We start from the raw sequence: 25,780 nt of genomic DNA, 5'->3' as shown, positions 1-25,780 counted from the left end.
TCTTCCCCAGAGCACCATCCCTTCCTCCACTGGAGCTTCTACTGCAGCCTAAGCAGTAAACGCTGTTCTCACTGAAGGAGGGTATGCGGCCCTGGTGCTGAGAAGCTGTAAGATCGGCAGGTGGCCTGTCCATAACCAGAATGGCCATTACCATCCTTGCTCAGGATATTGGACCTACAGGTGTTGTTCTCTCTCCACAGCATGGGCAGTCCAACTGGGGAAGTCTAGATCCAGCCTGATTCTCCACTCCCAAGCCTTCTGCAAAGGAGGGCTGGGAAGCCACCAGAGCAGAATGGCAACAAGGGGAGGCCCAGATCCTCAAAGGCATTTAGGTGCCTAACTCCCATGGGAGGATCTGGTGCCTAAATGCTTATGCAAGGGGGCACGGCAAGTGGAGAACCGTGCTCAGTGATTTTGGCTGCAATCTCCTTCTGCAGCTGTTGCCTGCATTCTGCTAAATTACCATCAGCCGGAATGGATTAATCATGCCAGACCACAAACAGCAACTTTCAGGAAATCAGCTAGCTACGGCAGTTGTTCTGAGGCATGCAAAGTGGCTAGCAGCAAGGAGGAGGCAGCCTGCTGTGGTTTGGTGCAGCAAGCGCCAGCCGATAACACCTACCAAGGCATTTCCTGTTTATATGAGCAGCATGGGCCTGTGGGAAAATTTCTGCCTGTTTGTGCCGTGTCAGAAAGACCCAGTTACAGAGAACTCTGATACTCAGGGCACGTACGACAGGCAGAAATTTTCCATCAACATGAAAATTTGGGTTTTTAACTAGACTTCCCCCACCCTCAAAAGGTTTGCTTTCCTCGCCATTTTTTGTTCAAAAACTTCAACTCCCCCAAATAATTTGATTCTGAAAAGTCATTGTGGTGCCTCATGGGAGTCGTAGAGTGGGTACCTCATGCCACCATTCTCTGCAGGTTGGGCTCCCCTGTTGGACTTCATTGAATCACAGATTAGGGTTGGAAGAGACCTCAGGAGGTCATCTAGTCCAATCCCTTGCTCAAAGCAGGACCTCAAAGCAGGACTTCATCTCCCATGATGCACCACGGTAACGCAACTGCTAGGATGCAACCACCTCCCCTCACCAAGTGAGGAGATTGTGGAGATCTTGGGAGATATAGTCCAACCAGGAGCCCAGCCTATAGAAGAGGATGGGAGCAGGAGACACCCTAAACTACAGATCCCATAAGACACTGTGGCTTCACTGGGAGCAGGATGAGGTGCTCAGTTGGTGCTGGAGTCAAGCATTAACCTCTCCAAAGATGGAAAGACAATGATGGAAGAAGCTGATGGACCCTTTACTGTTTATTTTGGTAGGTGGAATGTTTTGTTTTAATATTCCCAAAAAGCTCACATGCAAGCCATACCTCTGTCTTTCCCTGTGTGGCGAACATTATAACGCCATTTGATAAACCCCTGGGGTGGTCTCATCGGATTACTGTGTGCAGCACTGGGCAACCGATCTCCAGAAGGATGTTGCCGAACTAGAGGGATTCAGAGAAGGGTGACAAGAATGATCAAGGGCCTGGAAACAATCTCTTCTGAAGGGAGGTTGAAAAGATGGGGATTGTTACTCTGATGAGGAGCCAGGTAAGAGGGGACTGGATGGAATTGTATAAAATAATGAATGGTTTGGAGAAGGTAGATTAGGAGCTTCTATTCTTCCTGTCTCCTAACACAAGAACAAAGGGATAGTCAGTGAAATTGAAAAGTGGGAAATTCAAAAAGGAAATACTTTTTCAAAAATGCGGAATTAGATTGTGGAACTCAGTGCCACAGGAAGTCACTGATACCAAGAACACAATAAGATTAAAAAAGGGAGTGGATATTTACACAGATAACAAGAATATCCAGAGTTAGACTAATTCATGATTGCAAAAATATTGTGGAACCCATTGGTTTAAGCCGATCTCTGACTATTAGAGAACAAAATGAAACCTAATGCAAGGGGCAGATTATCTCATATCTTCTACTGCAGGGTTCTTACACTTTCCTTTGCAGTATCTAGTACTGCCAATGTCGGAGACAGGAGACTGGGCTAGAAGGATGTGGGAGTCTAATCGGGTTGGGCTGTTCCGAGAGGAGGCCAAAATGGAAACAGGGATGTAATGGCCCGGGAATGGAAAATAAAGAAGGATTCTGCTAATCAAAGGGACATATCAGCGGCTGGAGGGATCCAGATCTTTACCTGGAGCAATGAGCTTGTTCTGTGTTAACCTGCTCCCCCAAAACCGAAACGTTCTATCCCACCTCTTGACCCCACTGTGTTTGTTCTTTATCCTTATTGTTCCCCTCTGAGGTGAACTCCAGGGATGCAGTTTTGGAAGTCTCAGAATCAATCCCTCCCCTCTCCCCACATCCCCATCCAAACCTATATGCAGAATCAGCTGCAGAGAATGCCAAGGTGTTTATTTCCAGGCAATGCCCTCATCTGGTTACATATACCAGGAGTATAGCTCAAAGGTGAGAACAGAGGAGCAGGTGAAGTCATGCACTGGAGGAGAGAGAAGCAGAGCACAGTCTGAAGGAGCAGAACATCCAGGAAGGGATGATCAAGGGGCAGGTTCCTGGGAAGGAGACCACAGTGGCTGTCGCTGGGGAGGGAACCCCCCACTCTCCAAACATATTGGGCCAGACCTTCAGCTAATATTTACCAGGAAAGACATCAATGAAGCGCTATTGATTCGGGTTCATTGAAGGAGGCTGTTCTTTGTTGACTCTGGTCTGTGGTCCCTCTCCCTGTATCTCAGCCCCTGGCTAAGGATGCCGGAGGAGGCTCTCCCACAAAGCCAGTTTCGGTATGTAGCCCCCTCCCCTCGCGCCAGCGCGGGAGTCACACGAAGAGCTTGCTGTAGCAGGCGTGGCAGTAGGCTTTGTCGCCGTGGTCCCGGAAGGTGCCCTTCTGCAGCTGGCCCAGACAGAAGGCGCAGATGAAGTGCTCGGGGTGGAACCGGTGCCCCATGGCGCTGATGCAGCGCCCGGTGATGGGCTTCCCACAGCCGTGGCACAACGAGCCCTGGCGCTCGTGGAAGTGAAGCTCGCAGTAGGGACGGCCATCTAGCTCGAAGAAGGAGCCGGTGGTGAAGCTGCTGAAACAGTCCTGAGGGAGGGGGAGGGAGCATTGAAACCTCATCCCTAACTAAGCACCTCACCAACCTGCATATGGTGTTCTGCCGCCTCACCCATCTGGCCCCCATATGGGCCCTGCTCCCTTGCCAATCCAGCCCCCATATGGGACCCAGTCCCCTCACCCAACTAGCTCTTGGCCCCCTCCACTCTGATGCTTCAGGCAGCCATCCCCCATGAGGGAGTTGGGCTCACACTCAGCTGCTATAGAGGTTCCTAGTGCTCCATAAGGAAGAACCTCCTGACCCTCACCTGGCCATGTCCTGCATCACCTTCCTAAAGCTGAAAGCCCAGGTGTCCCTGCAGCCCCCTGAGTGGGACTCCGCACACTCACCCCACACACAAAGCACTCGGGGTGCCAGACGCCCTGGAGTGCAGACAGGTAGTTTTCCATCACGGGCCTCTCACAGGCTCTGCATTTAGGAGAGAACATGGCCAGGAAGTCCTTCTGACAGTATGGCTTCCCATTCTTCTCGTGGAAACCTGTGGAGGCGAGCAGGGAGAAGACATCCATGAAGTGCACCGGAATCCCATGGGAGGACACAGAGAGGGACTCTTCCTGCCAAGCTCCAAACCTACCCCAAGGAGCCAGAGAATGTACCTGAGTCATGCCCACTCTGATTCATGCTGAGCCTGGGCAACAAACACTGCACAGGGATATTCCTCTTTAAGATGCAAATTTCTCATGCCAGACTCCTGCTTTCCTTCTCATTTGCTCCCCGTTGCCAAACTCGGGAATTACAGGGAGAGATTCTCACTAGTCCCTATGGCCCAGATTTTCAAAGGCATTTAGACATTGCTGTCCTTAGTGTTCTGATGACTAACTGATTTAGGAGCCTAAGTGGCAGAAAGTGCCCAAATCCCTTTTGAAAATGAAATTTTAGCTCCTAAATCAGTCAGGCATTGCAACGCTATGGAGCTAATTTGAGGGGGAGAAGAGTCCGGGAAAGCTGGCTGTATTTTAAAGAAGACTTATTGAAAGTGCACGAACAAACCATCAGATGTGCAAAAAGAATAGCAAATATGGCAGTGACCAGCTTGGCTTAACAGTTAAATCTTCGGTGAGTTTAAGCATGAAAAGGAAGCTTACAAGAAGTGGAAACTTGGACAGATGACTAGGGAGTATAAAGATATTGCTAGTGCGTGCAGGGGTGTAATCAGGAAGGCCAAGGCACAATTGGAGTTGCAGCTAGCAAGGGTTGTTAAGAGTAACAAGAAGGGTTTCTACAGGTATGTTAACAACAAGAAGAAGGTCAGGGAAAGGATGGGACGCTTACTGAATGAGGGAGGCAACTAGTGACCGATGATGTGGAAAAAGCTGAAGTACTCAATGCTTTTTTTGCCTCAGTCTTCACAGACAAGGACAGCTCCCACACTGCTGCACTGGGCAACACAGTATGGGGAGGAGGTGAGCAGCCCTCAGCAGGGAGAGAACAGGTTAAGGACTATTTAGAAAAGCTGGACATGCACAAGTCCATGGGTCCAGATCTAATGTGTCCGAGGGTGCTGAGAGAATTGGCTGATGTAACTGCAGAATCATTGGCCATTATCTTTGAAAACATATGGTGATTGGGGAAGGTCCCAGACAATTGGAAAAAGGCAAATATTGTGCCCATCTTTAAAAAAGGGAAAAAGGAGAACCTGGGGAACTATAGAACGGTCAGCCTCACCTCAGCACCTGGAAAAATCATGGAGCAGGTCCTCAAGGAAATCATTTTGAAGCACTTGGAGGAGAGGAAAGTGATCAGGAACAGTCAACATGGATTCACCAAGGGCAAGTCATGCCTGACCAATCTGATTGCCTTCTATGATGAAATAACTGGCTCTGTGGATATGGGGAAAGCAGTGTACGGGATATATCTTGACTTTAGCAAAGCTTTTGTTATGGTCTCCCACAGTATTCTTGCCAGCAAGTTAAAAAAATGTGGATTGGATGAATGGACTACAAGGTGGATAGAAATCTGGCTAGATTGTCGGGCTCAAGGGGTAGTGACCAATGGCTCAGTGTCTAGTTGGCAGCCAGCATCAAGCAAAGTGCTCCAGGGATCGGTCCTGAGGCCAGTTTTGTTCAACATCTTTATTAATGATCTGGATGATAGGATAAATTGCAACCTCAGCAAGTTCACAGATGACACTAAGCTGGGGAGAGAGGTAGATACACTGGAAGCTAGGGATAGGGTCCATAATGACCTAGACAAATTGGAGGATTGGGCCAAAAGAAATCTGATGAGGTTCAACAAGGACAAGTGCAGAGTCCTGCACTTAGGATGGAAGAATCCCATGCACTTCTACAGTCTTGGGACCAATTGGCTAAGCAGCAATTCTGCAGAAAAGGACCTAGAGGTTACAGTGGATGAGAAGCTGGCTTTGAGTCTGCAGTGTGCCCTTGTCAAGAAGGCTAACGGCATATTGGGCTGTATGAGTAGGAGCACTGCCAGCAGATTGAGAGAAGTGATTATTCCCCTCTATTCGGCACTGGTGAGGCCACACCTGTAGTATTGCATCCAGTTTTGGGCCCCCCACTACAGAAAGGATGTGGGCAAATTGGAGAGAGTCCAGCAGAGGGCAGCAAAAATGATCAGGGGGCTAGGGCACATAACTTACAAGGAGAGGCTGAGGGAACTGGGCTTATTTAGTCTGCAGAAGAGAAGAATGAGGGGGGATTTGATAGCATCCTCCAGCTATCTGAAGGGGGATTCCAAAGCGGATGGAATTCGGCTGTTCTCAGTGGTGGCAGATGACAGAACAAGGAGCAATGGTCTCAAGTTGCAGTGGGGGAGGTCGAGGTTGGATATTTGGAAACACTATTTCACTAGGAGGGTGGTGAAGCTCTGGAATGGGTTATCTAGGGAGGTGGTGGAATCTCCTTCCTTAGAGGTATTTAAGGCCCGGCTTGACAAAGCCCTGGCTGGGATGATTTAGTTGGAGATTGGTCTTGCTTTTAGCAGGGGGTTGGATTAGATGACCTCCGGATGTCTCTTCCAACCCTTCTCTTCTATGATTCTATGAACACTGAGCACAACAATGCCTGAAATGCCTTTACAAATCTGAGACCACTGGATGTTGCTTCATGACTTTCCCAGTCCCTGCTGAGAACTCTCTCAGATAATTGCCCTGCCTTGCAGAGAAAGGCTGGGTTTGTGCTTACACTGGGCCTTGCACTGGGCCCTCAGATTTGGATCCAGTGCCTAGCTCTGTCACAGACTCCCTGTATGACCTTGACAAGCCACTTCTCTCTGGACCTGAATTCCCCTTCTATAAAATGAAGATAGCGATCCATTCTCCCAACCTTCATCTTGTCTACTTAGCCAAGAAGCTCTTTAGGGCCAGGACTTTCTCACCGTGTCCATGCAGTGCCCAGCACAACGGGGCCCTGATCTCAGCTGGAGTCTCTAGGTGTTACCATAATAATAAATAATAGTAAAGGCAGAAGGTGGATTCCTAGAACAAGCCAAACATCCCTAAAAGCTGGAATTCAAATTCAACCCACCAGCCAATGAGCTGAGTTAGACAATTTCATGACAACGGAGTGTGCTACAAGAGACAGGTGCAGGCAGAACTGGCTGCCACCTGTAGGGACTGAGCTGCAATAAGGCAAGATCACTGTGCCAAGAATAGTATTGGGATCATGGAAGAGGTTAGGATCATGGCCCCATTGTACAATACAGTGCACAGTCCCTGCTCCGGTGAATAAGCAGCCTACTGCTAGCCAAACTCCTCAAACTTAGCACTAACAAGAAGTCACTGGTGTGGGGAGAGAGGCCCCCTGGAGAACAAAGACAGGATGCAGGAGGGGACAAAGAAAGAACCAGCCCCAAGAGGAGCTGGGGCCTGAACTCATCAGTTAAACTTTCCACAACACTGCTGTAATTAGCAGCGTGGGAATGAGCGAGTGGGAATGAGTGAGGCCCTTGGCACCGGCTGTCTCTCAGGTGCCAATTACTGAGCAGGGCTGGCGGGAACACGGAAGCTGAGCGCCTGCCTAGAAAACCAATCCCTTGGCAGGAACAGAGTGTTTTTGCTCTGGCCACCTGAGGAAATTAACGAGCACCTACCACGGGTGGCACAGCAAGCAAGCAATTAACACACACGCACACTGCAGCGGGGAGGGAGATGGGGCCTAAAGAGGAACTGATGGCAAAATGCATGGATGGACAACAGCTGCTGCTGTGGGGATTTCATGCCACTGGCTGGACTGTGAGCAAGTGGTCACCGGGGTTATTACAGGTTCCGCTGTGCCACCATGACACAATTAAACACTGTCTGTGTGACACGTGTGGGAAATGGTAACCAGCACTCCACACTGGTGCTAATGCCTGGCGCTCTGGCCCCAAAGCCTGCATCCCGTAGGGCCTCAGAGGGAGGGAGTCTACTCGTATGACTAAGCACTTTGGCAGTGAGTGCCCAGCAAAACGACTGCTCCCTTCCAGAACTGTCCCTGATCTGTGCACCTGACAGAATCACAACTCATAACCAGAGGCCCAGGGTAGGAATAGCTGGAGGTGGGAGGGTGGGGAACCCAAGTAAGGAATATAGGGAACTGGCAGAGGTGTCGGAGGAAGGCCAGAGCTAAGATAGCAGGCAGTTGCAGTTGGGATTGAGGGGCCTGGGCAGAGCAGGGGTGGGGATAACAGGGGCCTGCGGGTCAGGATTGAAGGCATAAGCAAAGCTTTTGGGGGAGGCCAGGGCTGGAATAGCAGCAGGACTGTGGGTCAAGACAGAAGCCTGGATCCCCTTGGAATCCCAACTTTCTACATATGGCAGGAGAAGAGCAGGGGACGCACCGTCATTGCTGAACACCTTCCCACAGTGAGCACAGAAGAAGTGCTCCGGGTGCCAAGTCTTGTCCATGGCCGTCAGGACTTTCTGCAAAGAGAATGAGGTGACTGGGGTGTGCGCTATGGGCAGAGAACTACGACGGGGAGAGGGGCTAATCCAACCAGGAACCTCCCCTGGCAGGAGTTAGAACCAGGAGGGCAGAGCTAGCTCTATTTACCTCCAGGATGGGCGCGGCACAGTAGGCACAGCGGGGGGAGAAGAGCTGGTGATAATCCTCCTGGCAGTACGCCAGCCCGCCTCGCTCATAAAAAGTGCTGGAGCCGATCTCCTGTCTGCACTGGGTGCAGGTGAAGTGCTCGGGATGCCACGTCTTCCCTAGAGCAGTGATCATCTAGAGACAGGACAAAACCCAGGAAGTCTTTGCCCCGAGAATCTCCACCATGGAGCCCATCGATACATGGGGGACCCAGCAGTCTGGGGAAGCCATGGTAGGAATAGGGACCCTCCCATGGTCCTAGAGGTGGTAGCTTTGACAGCAGGAGACTCAGGTGTTTGTAGGACTTTTGGGGGGGAAAGAGATCCCCTCTCCTCAAGGAGGGACTGGGGAAAATATACTGTCCGACCAAGCAGATCTTATAGCTCTGAGCAATCACGAGTGAGACAGAGGGACACGCAGAGAGACTGACAGACAGCCGCAGGGTCCATGCCATCCCCCTCACCTTTCCAGCGATGGGTTTGCGGCAGGAAGCACAGTCGCCCTTAGGCACGGCAGTGATGCCGAGGTCCTGCAGCTCTTGCGTCAGGTCCCCCAGCATGCTCTCAAGGGTGCTGCCAGGACTTGGCCCCATTGCTGATGGCCCCTTGGCACGTTCCGGCCCCGCGGTAGAACCCACCGCTGAGATCTGCCACAAAGGAGGAGACGAGGCCATGAGAATGTTCAGCTTCATGTTCCCACCAGGAGCTGTGCCCTACAGCTCCCCCCTTTCCCTCTCACCTAGGGAGCTGTTTCTGCTGCACATGGGACCCGCCAACGCCAGGCTTTGCCATTGCCAACTGGAACGTGAGACAGGGCAATACCAGGCTGCCAGTGGCACCAATGGCACCATGGTGCCGGGCCCACACTCAAAAGGGGTCCTGGAACCCAGACCATGGCCCTGCTCTCCCACTCCACCTGCGTGCCATCCCGAGGCCCCAGCCTCACTTAGTCTCTTCCCCCGCACAGGCCCCGCCCGCCACTCGCTCCTCTCCACCCCCGTCTGCCCCATGCAAGTGGTGGGCGGGGCCTCAGGGGAGGAGGCTTGAGCGGGGGTGTGGTCTCAGGGCAGAGCGGGGGCAGAGTGGGAGGGTGGGGCCAGGGCTCAGAAGTGCTAGGCCCACAAAAGGTTAATCCAGCCCTGGGCAGGAGCCATTCCAAAGGAAGAGCCCAGGGCCTGCATCTCAACTGAAGCTTTGTGAAGTGGTGCCTCTGGTTCTTCTGGAGGAGGGCGTTGCATGGCCAGGACTCACCTTGGACTGCATCTGGCCCAAATGAGATAAGAGGTCATCCAGCTGCTGAGCAGCCGTTGGGGGAGGAGGAGAAGGAAGTGACAGCTGCGGAGTTGGAACCTCACTGCGAGTGGAAGACAGACATCTGTGTCAAAGAGAGTAGGTCATGGCTTCATCCCCACCAGGAGCCCCCTTTACCCAGCTCCCAGCAGCCTGACCCTCCCTGCCACCATCAGACCACAGGAACACCAAAGTGTTCACTGGAAGCATGGTGCCCACCCCAGTGAGCATGGAAGTAGAGCAGGGTGTGAGGGACACCCCTAGAGAAGGGAAACAAATGCATCTCCCCATCATCAGTGATGGTCTGACCCCCAAAGCAGATGCTGGGTGTTCCTGTTCAGGAACAGAATTAAGATAAACTGAATTAAGGGCACTTTAATTCTGAACGAGAGCATCCACACAGGGGTTTAATAAGGTTTAACAAATCCCCTTTAAAAGGTCATTTAGATGAACTTTCCTGAGACAGGCACTAAATACATTCAGGGACTTGTGAGTGGAGGGCAGGACAGGTTGGGATATGTCTGGGGAGGGAGCTCCCACACACCCAGGTACCATCTCCTTAGCCAAGCCACTCCCACACATCCAGGTACCATCTCCTTAGCCAAGTCACTCCCACACACCCAGATACCACCCCCTTACCAATCCAGAGACCATCCCCTTACCCAACCTGGTTTACAGATTCCCCAGCCACCACCCCCTTAACCAAACCCCTCTCACACCCCAAGTACCACCCACAGCCTTCCAGTAACTGGATATTTCTTGTACAATGGTCAGCAATGACTTAAAGAACAATGTGATATTTAAATCATTATTAAGCTCCCAATTCAGCTATTTTAATCAAAGATTGTAAGGCCTTCAGGCTAGAGGCCTTTTTGCCAAGTGTACAGCAGTTAGCACAATGGGGTGATCTTGACTGAAGCCTCTGCTACCCCAATACAAATAAATAATTAACCCACTAGTACAGCTCACTCCTAGCCCATCCTGTGCCACACTTCACACCGGGCAGCACAGGAAGCCGAGGAGGCTTGGGCACACAGGTACCAACTGGTAGCTTGGTTCAGTTTTGCTGCACTGTGGTCACGATTACCAGTCCACTGGTTGTAAGCAGAGATTGTGGATTGTCTCCACCTTCCGTAGGGAGTATTAAGCCTGTTGATTTGCATAATGGCAGATCCACTGGTAACTCCTCTGTACCACCGTGCCACCAAACCCCTCCTCCACACTGGCAGTTCTGCCATGTTTAGGCCTCATTCGATGTCCCCCCCTTCCCCACTCCTGCCTGCAGACTCAGCCCTGAACTGGGTCCTGTTCAGACTGAGATGGGCACAACCAGAAGGGTTGGAAACTTCTTTTTGACTCATGCTTAGACCCTGCAGAAACTGACAAGGCCACCAGAGAAGGGCTTGCATGGGCAGTGCCACCTCAAACCGGGTCTCTCCGGCCGTGGCGGGGGATCAGGGTAGGGTTAATTTTTCATTAAGCCTCATGGGGGCGCAGGCGTTTGTAGGTTGCAGTGCTGAGGAGATACAGGTGGGTGTACTGGAAGGATCAATAAAACAGCTTTCCCTCCCTGATACAGCATTTACCTGTAGACATTTTTGTCGTCTGATTCCGGGAGCCGAGTACTTAATGCAGGCTGTACCTGGAAACACAAAGACCAAGGGATATACAAAGGAAGCAGACCCTTTCCCTACACCCAGTCCAGTTATGCTGTATTTCCAGATCCTGCCTCACAGTGAACATGGCTAATTAAGGAGAATTAGTGGTTAACTGATCATCTTTAATGTGCCACCGGACTCCTTGTTCTTTTTCCTCCACTCTGGGCATTCTCCTAAATGATAGGCAGGAGGGGCTGGATGGGCCCGTAACATCTCTAGGGCACAGATGCAACAGTCTGCGTGAGATAACCTTCATGTGCTGAGTTCTGCAGGGTCTCAGCCTTCCTGTTGTAGAGGATGGATTTTTGCCAGGTACCTTGTGTGTAGGCAGCCCTTGTAGGCACTGATGGGAATACCTTATGGGTTCCTGAGGTGACTAGCTTCTCATTCTGGACAGCGCCTGTCTGGGGCACTGCTGCGGCTGGTCTCTGCTCACTGGAGCTGTGCGTCAGAAGGCAATAGTCCCCTTTGGGCTCCTTAGAGCTTTGTTCCAGTTCTGCCAGCAAAGCATCTGAACAAAAAAAACAGTTAGAGACAAACAATATAAACTGCGCCCTCCACACTAGACACATAACACTTCCCCCAGTGCTCTCTCCCCACACCAGCATGTGGGCCCCAGCCTGCTGCAGGAGGGGTGCCCGTCCCCCGGCCCCAACTCAACCTGTGGCCTCGACCTGCTGGGGCCGGAGCAGCCTGGCCCCAGGCATGGCCGGCCTGCTCCAGCTGCACCTGGGTCTGCACCGCTCTTGGGTCAGGCCGCGCCGCGCCACCCCAGCCGCGCCTTGGGCTGGGCCACTCTGGCCATGGCAAGTCTAGGGCCGGGCTAAGTGGGTCAGGGGAGTCCCCGGGCGGGTGGCGCTAAATAGGTTGCTGCATGGCCACATGACTTACAGAGAATTTAGCTATAGACCATGATCAAGTCTCCTCTTAACCTTCTCTTGGATAAACTAATTTGATTGAGCTTCTTAAGTCTTTCATTAAGGTTTTCCAGATCTTGAATCATTCTTATATCTCTCTTCTGATGCCACAACACCCATAAGAATCACCCAACATTTAGGTTGGTGTTTGCCAGAGAGCCTAAGGATGTTCGGCACCCAACTGCCACTGAAAGTGAATGTGAGTCTGGCACCTGAAACCCTAAGGGTCCTTTGGAAATCCCAGCCTAAAATACCTAGGTTGAGGGGTAACCTGAGAAAGTAGATATTACTGATGTATTAATGTAGACAGTCAGCTAAATGATCTCACTATCAAAATGTACCCAACAAATTGCATGTATTCCACTGCCTCTCTTTCCCCTATCCTATGTGTATGTTATGCAAGAGGGTGTCAACGGCAGCCATAAATCATAGACCAGGTTGAGGCTGATGGCTGTGTTCATCATCCTTCATTCAGGCTAGATGGAAGGAGCACTTAAGGCCTGTCTATGTAGTGATAGTGGGAAACAGCAGAAGCCACCATCCAAAGCTACAGGAAAAGGTTTGAGCCAGAACTAAGTCAGGAAGAAAGAAAATGGTTTCCCTGACTGAAAACAAAAGGCCCAGGGAAATTTTTGTGTCTGTGTCTGTGAGTGAGAGAAGAGAGGCAATAAGCAAGAGAAGCCATCATGAACATAGCCCTGGGAGGAAGACAAAAAGACAGCACTTGTTTGGAGTACTCTCTGGAAATGTAGACTTGGATTTCTGAGCAAGGAAACAATCTCTTGTTGTTTTTCTATAGTGTGCAGGGAAATGAGACTTTGTGTCCATTCTATGTAAATGAACAGGATTGCACCAAACAACAGACCTGACTCATAGCTCTGATTTCTCATCCTAACGAAAACAAGTCAGCAAGGCCTGGAATATTGGTTAAACGTTTGGGCCAAAGAGGTAGCATGTGTCCTTTTTCTCCTTAGCTGGTAAGATCTTTGGAACAGGGACCAATGCTTTGTTTGTACCAGGGCTAGCACAACAGGGCCTCCTTTTCAAGCCTGTGGTTTCTCAGTGCTACTGCAATAACTAGATAGCCAGTCTTGTGGCTAAGGTACCAGCTTGTAGTTCAGGACACGTGGGCTTTATTTCCAGCACTACCACCATCTGGTGTAACCTTAGGGAAGTCACATGACCTTCCTGTCACTTTTCTTTATCTTGGGCATACAGCTAGAGGCCCCAATCAGGGACCTTTTGTGCTAGATGCTGAACACTCAGATAATGAAAAGACTCATGATGCTTTCAGTCAAGCCATCTGGTGGATATAGCCAATCGGTGGAGCATGTGCTAACCTTGGAGACCCAGGATCTTCTGCCACTGGCCCACTGAATGACCTTTGGTAAGTCACTTTCCCTCACTTTCCCCATCTTTAAAACGGGGGAAATTATACTGCTTGCCATCATAAATCATTCTGAGATCTACTGATGAGAACTGATATAGACGAGCTTAGTATTATTATTGTGATCAGTGTAATAAGCAGCACACAAGCTGTATGTCAATTGTTTCTTAGGCATCGTGGCAGGAGATTTAAGAAGAGACATGAAGGTGCCTCAGCTTTCTGTCTGTTTCATCTTGTGGCAAGGAGCTCCACAGTCTATTTAGGCACTGTGCAGGAAAGTATTTCCTTTTACCCATTTTGAACTCACCAACATATAATTTCACTCAATGTCCCCTTGTAATAATACTCCCCTACCTACCAGAGGTGTTTTGAAGATAAATCACATATCCGTGAGGTGCTCAAATACTACAGAGATGGGAGTCAAATAAGGACCCAGAGAGATAGTAAAACTATCAGACTGCTGGGTTGTGCAAAGCCAGTAAAACTGATCTTCCTAATCTGGAAACAGGCCCTGGGTGCTGAGAAGCCACTTCTGAAACATTGCTACTACCAGGCTGGATCAGACCGGACAACCATCTAGGCTGGCCAGTACCTTCTCACCGACAGTGGCCAGCACCAGGCACTTAACAGGCAGGTGCAGGAAACTTCTTAATCCCTAGTGGTTAGAGTCTGGCCTAAATACTGAAGCATGAGGTTTAATATCTCTTCCAAAAATGTATGCAAGCACCATTATAAGCAGAACATCCAGTTATCGATCTGTGTCCAATCCCTTTTTGACTCCTGCTAAGTTCTTGGCCTCACTTACATCTTGTGGCAAGGAGTTCCACAGTCTGCATGGGGAAAGATTTTCTTTTAACCATTTTGAACATGCCACCTTTTAAATTTCACTCACTGTCCCCTTGTCCTTCCATTATAAGTCGGGGGGGCAGAAACCCCACCCAACAGAACTTCCGAATCATCACCTCCCGCCCTTTTCTTTCCATCTGTATGATGACTGTCCCTCGTTGAGGTTAGCAACCCTATACACCGGTCTCTCTATCTATCTCATTATCATGTCCTCTTGATACATCATTATCAGACATCTCCCTCTCAGTCATCACTCAGCCTTTGGTATCACACCTCCATCGCCAATTAGCCTTTGCTAACTCTCTGCAATTCCTGAAACACAGTAGCAACTGTTAGTTCCAGACTCTGGTGCAGTCTGCCCTCCTCTCCAATGCCTTAGTAGCACACAACTTCATTGTAACCATCCTCCAGGCACCGCTTTAACTGGGAAGAGAGGGGTCATGCTGCAAAGGGTATATTAGAGTCACAGCCCCTTCTATTTCGTCTTCTAAATTTGCAATTCAGGGGAGGAACAAAGAGTAGAAGAGAAGATGAAAGACAGAAATCCTCATGCCCTCCTGGTAGCCTGGATGCTGTGGTGTCAGCATCAAAACCGATTTGGGGGCCTAACTCAAGAGTCTACTCCTAGCTCTTCCATTGGACAGGGGGTGCACTTACCCAAGTCGTCCATTGCACAGAGCTCTGTCTCCCTTTTGCTCCAAGGAGGAGAGCCAAGATGTGTTGGGTGGCAGGATCACAGGGGAAATGAGCGAGGCAATGAGCGAGAGGAACTTTCAGTTCCTCTCTTCAGCTGCACTTCCTCTCTTTAGGGGCTGGGGACTTTTTGCGTGGGTCACATGTTTCAACTAAAGCATGTTGAACTCAAATCATTGAGAAGGGAAAGCAGGGAGCACTGGCCCAGATAGATTCTTACAGATCTACCACAAAGGTGATCCGGGTGCTTTCTTCCATGTGATCAGCGCACTCTGCTGACCCTGCGTCCAGGAGAGCAATTGTACACAGTGACACTATCTCTGAACCCATTCTGGTGGGAGTTAATGGGTGAAAAACCCCTCATGGCTCTTGAAAGCCAGCAAAGATCCCTTATTGATGGGGATTGTTAATTGCTCAAGAAACCACCCTATAATGTTAATATCTTTATCTGTTACCATTTTGTCCCAAGCCTACCCTTTCTGGGGAAGTTCACTGCATAGGTCATGGGACGGAAGTTCCAGCTTAACAGCATTCAGAAAGCTGGAGGAATCTGCACCAAACTAGTTTCCAGCCTACACATGGTGCAGAGGCAGCATCAGCATTCTTCATCGCCGATTTCCTTCTGGAGATGAAGAATGATCATGGGGCCATGTAGATTATAATAGATCTAGCATCAGCCTTTGACACCTTTCAGTCTGAAGTGTTGCTGACAAGCCTGTGACATCTAGCAGGGAGGGATGAGGCACTGGATGCTTTCTGGGACCATCAGGCAGCTTTTCATCCAGCCCTCTCAGGTGAGGCCCCGCAAGGCTCCTTCCTGCTCCAGACTGCCCAAGGATATGGAGGTGTTTGGGGTGCAATGGCTTCAGTACGCTCTTCTCTATGTCTCCTTTCCGTCAGACCTGGACTGTGCAGTTTCCTTGCTTTCCTAGTGCCTTGCTGAGATAAGGCTCTGCAAGAAAGTTTACTGAGATGTTGGATACAAACAAGTCAAGAGGCACTCATTTGGGAAAGATGAAAATGTTGGTTAGCAAAGGGGAGCAACTAGAGAAACTGGCAAGGATTGCACTGCTCCATCCATCAGCAGTTACCTCCCCAAAGAGGTCTGCAATTTCAGAGAACTTTTTTTTGGCCACCAGCCATCCCTTGGATTCCCAGGTGTGACACTACACCCCATATACTTCATAGAAGTATTGTTATAATATTATTTTAGCATATTTAAGACGTATTTTACGCAAGATGGGTCTTGTGAGATATCACTGGAAAGGTTATGATTTACTGAATATGATTATCCTGTTTGTATGCATGTATCATTTTTATATCTAAAGTTAGGAATATTGACTATACAGCTGTATACAAAAGTGTTTGCATCTGGGGAACACCCACTAGACAGAATGCAATCAGTCTGTCTGGTTAGCTGGGGACAAATCAATGAACTATTAAGGAGAACAATAGGTCTTTAAAGATGCTAATCTCCCACCTTCCTTTGATTCATGGCTGCTTTGACACTGCAGGATTCTGTCTGGTGGGTGCTCCCCAGATACAAACACTTTTGTAGTACAGCTGTATAGTCAATATTCCTAACTTTTAAGATTGGGAGTGAGATGATTGGGGCTCGTTATTCACTGAATCCCCACCTAGGATGACTGCTGAAAACATACAAGAAACAAAGACTAGGGGGGAGGAGGAGCGAAGAAGGACTGAGCCCAGGCAAGAAGGTGTCCGGCCTGTGAAAGAAATACCTGGAGTTTTAAGCTGCAAGCAAAGGCAGCTTGCCTTCAAGATACTCTACAATCTGCCTAAAACAACATTTAAGGTGAGAAATTTTTAGTTATAACCAAAAACAATGAAGAGACCTTGTGGCACCTTAGAGACTAACAAATTTATTTAGGCATAAGCTTTTGTGGGCTAGAACCCACTTCATCAGATGCATGGAGTGAAAAATACAGTAGGCAGTATATGTATTACAGCACATGAAAAGATGGGAGTTGCCTTACCAAGTATGGGGGATCAGTGCTAATGAGGCCAGTCCAATCAAGGTGGAAATGGCTTATTCTCAACAGTTGACAAGAAGGGGTGAATATCAATAGAGGGAAAATTACTTAAGTTTGTTAGTCTCTAAGGTGCCACAAGGACTCCTTGTTGTTTTTGCTGATATAGATTAACATGGTTACCACTCTGAAACCCAGTTCTAACCAGTTTCTTTAGTATTAAGTTTAGCTGGCATATTTTTTCATTTGCTAGGTAATCTGCTTTGATCTGTTTGCTATCCTTATATTCCCTTAAAATCTATCTTTTGTAGTTAATAAACTTGTTTTTGTTTTCTCTAAAACCAGTTTGTGGAATTCATAACTAACTGGGGGCAAAAAGCTGTGCAGATCTTCTTCCACAGTGAGGGAGGGGGTGAATTTTATGAGCTTATGTTGTATAGTCCTCTGTGCAGCACACAACACCACAATTTTGGGTTTACACTTTAGAGGGGGAGTGCACTTGAGTGCTGGGCAATTCCCTAGCTGAGCTTTCCCACGCAGAGCTGATCTCAGTGTCTGTGTCTTTCTGCAGCTGGGTGTGGCCCTACCTGTGTGTGTGCTGGAGGACGCTTGAGGGCCTGGCTCAGCAGGACAGTGTAAGGGCGCTCAGGCTGGTGGAGCAGGCAGGCTCAGTGGTATCCAAGTATATCAGCTGGCACCCTGGAGGCGGGAGGGGATCCATAACATCAGGTACCAGTGAATCCACCTTCATGTAGTTAAAAGATGCAGCCTTTTCTTAAGAATGCAAATTCTTCCGCAGCCATGCAAGGCCTTTGTCACTTCCATGTTAGATTACTGTATTATGCTCCACTTAGGACTGCTCTTCAAAGCCATGCAGATATTGAAGCAGGAGCAGCTTGCTTTCTCAATGGAGTAGGGTCTCCATGAGTCAGTAATGTGCCCTTGTTGCCAAGAATGCCAATGGCATATTGGGCTGTATTAGTAGGAGCATTGCCGGACCAAGGGAAGTGATTATTCCCCTCTGTTCGGCACTGGGGTGGCCACACCTGGAATATTGTGTCCAGTATTGGTCCTGCCAGTACAGAAGGGATGTGGACAAAATGGAGATAATCCAGTGGAGGGCAATGAAAATGATTAGGAGGCTGGGATGTTAGAGGGCTTATTCCTTCACCCTCCCACTTCCTTGGTCCTTCTCGCATGAACAGAGAGCAACAATACCCAAAGTCCAAAGGTGCAAACAATTTGACGTTTATTGGGGTGAACTTCCAGTAAGCTTAAATCCAAGTTCCTTTTTCCTTATTTTCAAATCCCAACTTCCTGTTTGCCCCTAATTTATATAATAATATTCTCAGCTATACCTTAACCAGTCATTTTACTGAAATTTACCTAACCAGTCCTAACATATTGTAACATGATCAGCTAACCAATTGTATCCCACCACCTTAATTAGTTTACACCCATCAAAATTAATGATACAGCAGACAGAAACAAGCACAGAACCAGACAGAGACCATGGAAATAAACAATAGCAAAGTGGGAACTATAATGACAAAACAATACAGAAGTGAGGATTTCACAACTGCATCTATAAAGACCTAAGGGTTTCCCAACTATGTTGACTGATACGTGAGTTCTTGCCAAACAGAAAACTATCAAACTAAGTTTCCTTTTACATCTTCTAAGCTCTTCCATTTATCTGGAGGTGATAGATTGGATCACCTTTCTAACAGTCCTAGATTGCCTAATTTCAATATGACTGGTTTGAAATGTGTGAGGATGTGACCATATGCTTTCCAGTTTATGGCTGCTCCCACTGCTTAGCCAAAGGCCTTAGCTTAAGCACAGGGCCTCAGACTGTCACGGTAAGAGAAGGCCCTTACACAGGCAGACAGTGATTTTGATTCTTTTATACCTCTATAACTAGCTAAATGATAAACATATACCTACATGCTTAAAGTATAGGCCTTTACAGATAGGCCTGAATATCTGAATCCTAACACTCCATCCCCCTCTCCCTCTTTTTTTTCTTTTAAAATCCTCCTGCTCAGGTATGTCCTATGCTTTTCCAGGGATATAGTGACACACTTCCTGATAGGACCAGGCATCAAGGTGGAAGTTGTCGATATTCCATCTGTCTCACTGCCCTTGTGCAGTACCATGCCCTGCACCTTCTCACATACTGGCGTACCACGTCTATGCCAATTAGCGTTCCAGACTTCCCACTATAGTGGGCCCAAGAATGTTGGGTCCGGGTTGTCTAGTACATTGGGGCCAAGGGCTTACAACATTACTTATAGGTTATAATTAGTGGCTGTTCTCTAGGGGGTTGTGTCCCCCTTGATCGTTTCCATATGCAACATAACACAAATACAGTTAACAATACACCAGCTGCTATGATAATCTGCAGCAACACAGAGAGTCCTGACCACTGCAGTATGGTCCAACATCCTGGTAGGGTGACCAGACGTCCCGATTTTATTGGGACTGTCACGAAATTTTCTTGTTTGTCCTGCGTCCCGACCGATGTTCTGTCGAGACACTGGACAAACAAGCAATTTTGCCCTCCGCTCCCACACACAGGCAGAGCCCAGAGGGTCTCTCGCCCCCCCACCCCCGCCCTGACTCCACCTCCTTCTTCTCCCATTGGATCCCTCCCCAAATTCCCCCCTGGCCCTGCCCCTAGCCCCGCCCCCTCACTGCCCCGTTGGATCCCTCCCCAAATCCTTGCTTCTTCCCCAAGCATGCTGCATTCCTCCTCCCTCCCAGGCTTGCGCCAATCAGCTGTATGGCAGCGCAAGCGCTGGAGGGAGGTCCGGGGGATGCAGGGCAGCATGAGGTGAGTGAGTCCAACCTGGCCCCGAGCATAGGCAGGAGGGCGGGATGGTACCTGCAGGGGCAGCCCCGGGTCCAGCCTGGGGAACCAGCTCCCTGTATGCACCCATGGGTGGGAGTGGGGGGGCAGCAGCTGCCCGCACAGGGACTCTGATGGGGCTTCACCTCCCGCCACGTGGAGGCAGCGGCAGCCCCATTCGTTCCCCTGTGGGACCTGAGCGGGATGGGGGGGCTGGGGTCTGCTGCCCCCACTCCGGGGCCACCCACGGTGCTCTGCGGGGCAGCTGGATGCGGGCTGGGCCCAGGCACACTCGGGGTGATGGAATTGCACCGCCCCACAGGGCAGGCTGTAGGGAAACCCCACCCCGGGGCAGAGGCAGCGGCAGCCCTGTTCGATCCCCTGCAGGACCCGAGCAGGACTGGGGGGCTGGGGCCTGCTGCCCACACTCCAGGGCCGCCCACGGGATTGCACCAGCTGGACACCTTCCCCTACGGGGGGAGGTGGAGACAAGGTGAGCTGGTGGCAGGGGGGGGGTGCTCCGGCAGCTTTTTTTTTTTTTGGTCCACCTACCATTCCTTGAGGCGTATCACCCATGTAATAGAGTGAAAGCACCCACTCCCACAATGGCTCCCATACGTTTGCTTGTCTGCAAATATTCTCGGCTCCAGGCTGTGGCCACTTTACATTTGGATTCTTCCAACTTGGCATCCATATCACCTGTAGGGTTACATTCTGTAAAATGGTTAACTCATCATACACCCAGTGTCCCAAAGGGGATTTTAGGTCCAATGTAATATGTACATAACAATCACACCTTCGGGGATTATCTTCCATGGAAGTACCATTGTGGTTACATATGGTAACATCAGAACAAGGAGGAATGGTCTTAAGTTGCAGTGGGAGAGGTTTAGGTTGGATAGTAGAAAAAGCTTTTTCGCTAGGAGGGTGGTGAAACACTGGAATGGGTTACCTAGGGAGACGGTGGAATCTCTTTCCTTAAAGGCTTTTAAGGTCAGGCTTGATAAAGCTCTGGCTGGGATGATTTAGTTGGGGATTGGTCCTGCTTTGAGCAGGGGGTTGGACTAGATACCTCCTGAGGTCCCTTCCAACCCTGATATTCTAGGATTCTATCACTCCTTAAATGTGGGGCCCTATTTTCCCAAGAGGGTTCATTTGCTCCAGGAGACCAGAGGGTTATATTCTTTGGATCCTCTGTAACAAACCACACAGCTGGGTAACTGAATTTTCCACTATCATTAATCATGGCAGCACCCAGGGAGTACCATGCAATATTTCCTGATAAATTTGATATTCTCCACCAGGTTGGGATTCCCCATCTAATCCATAAACCATATACCCACCCTGCCAAATTCCTGTTGGTGTATTTGCGGTACATCTTTCTATGGGGAGATTCTCATAGTCTTCTTTAGTTTTATTACCACAGGTTGCATGTGTTTCCTCCCTTTGACATTTCACACTGTGGGATCTGAATAGAATTTGTAAATGTGACAATTGTGATTAGCACTAGTAATTGTTCCATCCAGGTCCAGGGAATCTTCATCCTTTTCTCCTTTTTGAATTAACCTGTAATACACACATAACAAAATGTACACGTCCTCTTTCCCAGTCCCCTGTTTGTACCTTTCTATTTTCGTGCAGTGAACCCACTCCTGTCCTCCTTTCTCTGTATCCAATAATAGCAGACTGGCCCCTAATTGGTCAAGGACAAGATAGGGCCCTTCCATTTAGGAGCTGGGAATGGATAGTGTTGACCTGGAATCTTGTACATCACTAGATCTCCCACAGTGAGTAGATTATGCTCCCCGGGCAAGTCCTACCATGCTTTGACTCTTGCTGCTCCTTACTTGTCTCAGCCTTTGATACCATTCAGCACCATGTATTGCTGACAAGCCTGTGGGATTTAGCAGGAGTGGATGAGTTTCTGATCCTTTCTGGTAGCATTGGGACACTGTCCATCCACCTTCACTTGCTCTGGCTGGCCGCCCCAACAGCTGCCATTCCCTCTGCTGGCTGCCCCGCCAGCCGCTTGCTGCTCCACTGGCCACCCCGCCAGCTGCTGTTCCACTAGCCACCCTTGCTGGCTGCTCCACCCATCTGTCACTTTCTGCTCCCACCTCTCTGCTGTGACCTGTACAGGTCAGTCTTTTGAGGTTTCACCCAGCTCCCAGTGACTATCTCTTAGTGGAAGAACTGTCTTGCTGAAGCAGGCTGGGCAGAAATGCTGTCCCACAAAAAGTGATTTACTCTAGTAAATGAGCTCTAGTGATCACTTTACAAAACAAAAAACTCATGAAGCCTTAATTGGCTCTATCTTTGGGAGGGGCAGATTAAACCGTGCCTGGGCCTATGAGATAGAGCCCATGCCTTTTGGCAGGGACCTCTGTTCCTGCTCTTTCTTACCTTCACAGGGGTCTGGCATTCGAGCCCCTGGCTTAGCAAGTTCATTTCAGTTGAGGATGACCCGCTCAGTCAGGACAGGCTAAGCACAGTTCTGCTCCCCTTTACTCATACAATAAAGATAACAACACTGATAACATTTCACTACCCCTGCATTCAGTACTTAGGTGATTTGTAACCCAGCACCAGCTAAAGTTGACCATTTTGGCAACACAGCTCTGTCTGCTGCATACCTAGACAGAGCGGGTGTGTTCATGTGATCCTGAAGCCTTTCCCCTCCCCAGCTAGCTGTCAGGGGAGAGTTCATTCGGACTCTCTTTACATTAGAATCGCAGGATTGGAAGGGACCTCAAGAGGTCATCTAATCCCGCTCCCTGCACTCATGCCACGACTATGCATCATCTAGACCATCCTTGACAGGTGTTTGTCTAACCTGCTTTTAAAAATCTCCAGTAACAGAGATTCCACAACCTCCCTAGGCAATTTATTCCAGTGCCTAACTACCCTGACAAGTAGAAAGTTCTTCCTAATTAAACCACCCTTGCTTCAGTTTAAGCCCATTCCTTCTTGTCCTAACATCAGAGGTTAACAAGAACAACTTATCTCCCTCCCCCTAAGTGTTGCTTCATTTTATTGTTCCCAGTCAGTAGGAGGAGTGCATACTATTTATTTCATTGTATTTTAATAAGGAACGCACTTTGCATTACCTGAACTAGCCACTGGGTGTCAGGGTAGCACCACAAGAGAGACCAAGATCTCAGAAAAATGGTTTCTTGATTTTACTCCCTCATCATGCTGAGCTGTGTGTATAATTTGCTGTAATGAGGACTAAGATAATGAGCTGAGACTGTGAATAAGAAAGGAGAATGAGGGAATGTTAAATTCATCACTCTTGTAACCAATTTCTGCCCTGAAGCTAATGAATACACCTCAAACATCACCCCAACACTCAGTGAGACTTTATTAAATGTATCTCAAATGTATCTAGTCATTTTACATTAAACCACCCCATCCCTGGGATAGCTCCGCCTTTCACAACTGTCATCCCCAGCTGTCATGGAACCTACTCTCTCCAACATTCCATTGCTGCTCATGTCATAGCTCCAACCAGCTGTCATCCCCAATGGCACAAGGCCCAGCAGGACTCAAACCCAGGCCCAGAGTCCAGTTCAGAGCCACAGGCAGTGAACCCCTCCACACTGCCACCTGACAGCTGCTGTAAGCAGCTTTACCACCCATGGCCCACTGAGGACACAAACCCCAGGAAGCCCCATCTCAAAGGGTCCGACAGGCTGCAGCCTCATGGCTCACCAAGGCACGGTGAACATTTCCCATGCCTCAAAGTCCAGATCTGCCTAAATGTTCCATAGGAGCATTACTGAATTCCCCCCCAGTGGGCACTGGTGGATTCTGGTGCAGCAGACAACTTCACAGATGCCAATACAGCCCAAGCCTTGGCTATTCTGGTACAACAAAAAATAGTCCCCAACCTAGTGGACACTATAGATTGCTCACTCTTGTCAATGGGGCCAGTAACACAGAAGACAGTTCCTCTGGAAGTTGTCATTTGGGACCATTGGGAAATGCTTCTGTTTGGGATGATTCACTTGCCACACTTCCCCATAATCCTAGGCATTTTGTGGCTGGAAGCTTATGATCTGCACATCCTTCAGTGTGAGAGCCAGGTTAGCTTCTGCTCCAAGTTCTGCCAGCAGGTCTGCCTCCATATATCACCTAACAAACCCCAGAACCAAGACACTACACACCAGGCCCTGGCCATGGGAAAGTTGAGACCATAGTAGACTTTGACAGTGTCCCCAAGCACAGTGAGTACAATGACATCTTTGAGAAGAATGCTGACACCCTACCATCACACTGAGATTATGACTGCCAAGGTGCCATTTGGCTGTATTTATGCAATGTTGGAACCTGTGTTCCTATCTCCAGGAGAACCTGGCCAAGGGCTTCATCCAGCCATCTACCTCTCCTGGTTCTTTTTGTCAAAAAGAAGGATGGAACCTTGTGTCTGCGTGTAGATTACTGGGCCCTTAATCAGGCAACAATCAGGAATCAATACCCCCTTCCACTCATCCTGGAACTACTGGACTGTGTACGATTGGACCAGGTTCACAAAACTTGACCTGTGGGGAGCTTACAACCTGGTTTGGAATCTAACTGGGGGTGAGTGGAAGACAGCTTTTTTAACCTGGTACAGCCACTACAATTACCTGGCAATGCCTTTTGTCCTCACAAATGCCCCTGCAATGTTCTAGCACTTTATGAATGAGGTCTTCCATGACATCCTAGACCAATACATCGTAGTCTATCTAGGCGATATCCTCATCTTTTCTGAGAATCCAAAGCAAAACACTACGCACATCTGGCTGGTCTTGGAATGGCTCAGCCAACACAGCCTATATGCAAAGCTGAGAAAAGTGCAGCTTCAACCAGTTTTCCATGAAGTTCCTGGGCTACATCCTGTCCTCTGAGGGACTCCAAATGGACCCCTAGAAGGTGGAGGCAGAACACAGCTGGGCACGCACACCCCGCAAACATCAAGCAGCTACAATGCATTCTTGGGTTTGCTAACTTTTACAGGCAATTCATCTCTAGGTTTTCAGGCCACACTGCCCCACTGACAGCATTTCTTTGCAAAAATACCACATTCACCTGGCCTATGGAGGAAACAATGAGTGTTTGAACAGCTCAAGGTGATCTTTACCAGTACCTCATTCCTGGCCCATTCTGACCTGGCATGACTCTTTGTCATCAAGAGCAATACCTCCAATGTGGCAATTGGGGCCATACTCTCCCAAAGATTTGGTCCCCAACAGCACCTCCTCTCTAGCACCTACTATTCACAACGCATTCCAGCCCAACAGAATTATAAAATTCTAGATAATGAGCTTCTAGCCATCAACGCAGACTTCAAAGATCTTACTACTATCTGGAGGGTGCTCTGTACCAAGTACAGGTGAGGTTTACACAGACCACAGAAACTTAAAGTACCTTTTCCAAGACAAGGTGCTGAACTAGAGGAAGCTACACTGGGCTCTAACCTTTACATACTTCAATTTTGCCATCACATAACAATTGGGGGCCCAGAACAAAACCACCAGTGCCTTATCTTGAGAAGGGGAATATCTCACCAGCCAAGGCACCCATCTCCCCTCCCCAAGCTGAGTCCCACACATTCTTAAACCCCAGAACTTCCTGGATGCTGTGATTCCTCAAGACCTCATTTCACTGATCCACTCAGCTGCAGGGAAGGAGCCCCCTCCCAAGGAACCTGAGGCAGCAAACCATGGGCAATACCAAGTCCAGGATGTCCAGGGCCACTTGTATGTTCTACTGGGACCCACTCAGTTAGAGGCAGTATGGCTTTCACATGACTCACTTTTAGCCATCATCTGGGTCACCTCAAGATCTTCCATTTGGCTGACCACTCCTTCTGATGGCTCCGAATGAGCATGACCCACTCATATGTTGATTCTTGTCATGGATGCCACACCAGGATGCCACACTCAAAACCCCTCAGTGCCCTAGTGCCTTCTGAAACCCCATCCAGACTGTCATG

The 25,780-nt window shown here is 49.1% G+C and overlaps 1 protein-coding gene across 1 annotated transcript; it reads right to left on the bottom strand.

The window, feature by feature from the left end:
- Nucleotides 1-2,398: 2,398 nt before the first annotated feature.
- Nucleotides 2,399-15,008, bottom strand: LPXN (leupaxin). Its single transcript, XM_032775828.2, has 9 exons — nt 14,926-15,008; nt 11,475-11,629; nt 11,047-11,102; nt 9,422-9,524; nt 8,635-8,817; nt 8,133-8,306; nt 7,921-8,002; nt 3,471-3,619; nt 2,399-3,110 (listed from the first exon to the last, which is right to left on the bottom strand). The coding sequence occupies exons 1-9, from the start codon at nt 14,936-14,938 to the stop codon at nt 2,844-2,846; spliced, it is 1,182 nt and encodes a 393-aa protein (XP_032631719.1). The 5' UTR covers nt 14,939-15,008; the 3' UTR covers nt 2,399-2,843.
- Between the last annotated feature and the right edge of the window lie 10,772 nt (nt 15,009-25,780).

Source organism: Chelonoidis abingdonii, chromosome 4, assembly GCF_003597395.2.
Source record: "Chelonoidis abingdonii isolate Lonesome George chromosome 4, CheloAbing_2.0, whole genome shotgun sequence".
Classification (NCBI taxonomy): domain Eukaryota; kingdom Metazoa; phylum Chordata; order Testudines; family Testudinidae; genus Chelonoidis; species Chelonoidis abingdonii.
Note: the sequence above shows the minus strand (reverse complement) of the source record. Positions and strands in the feature narration are given on the sequence as shown.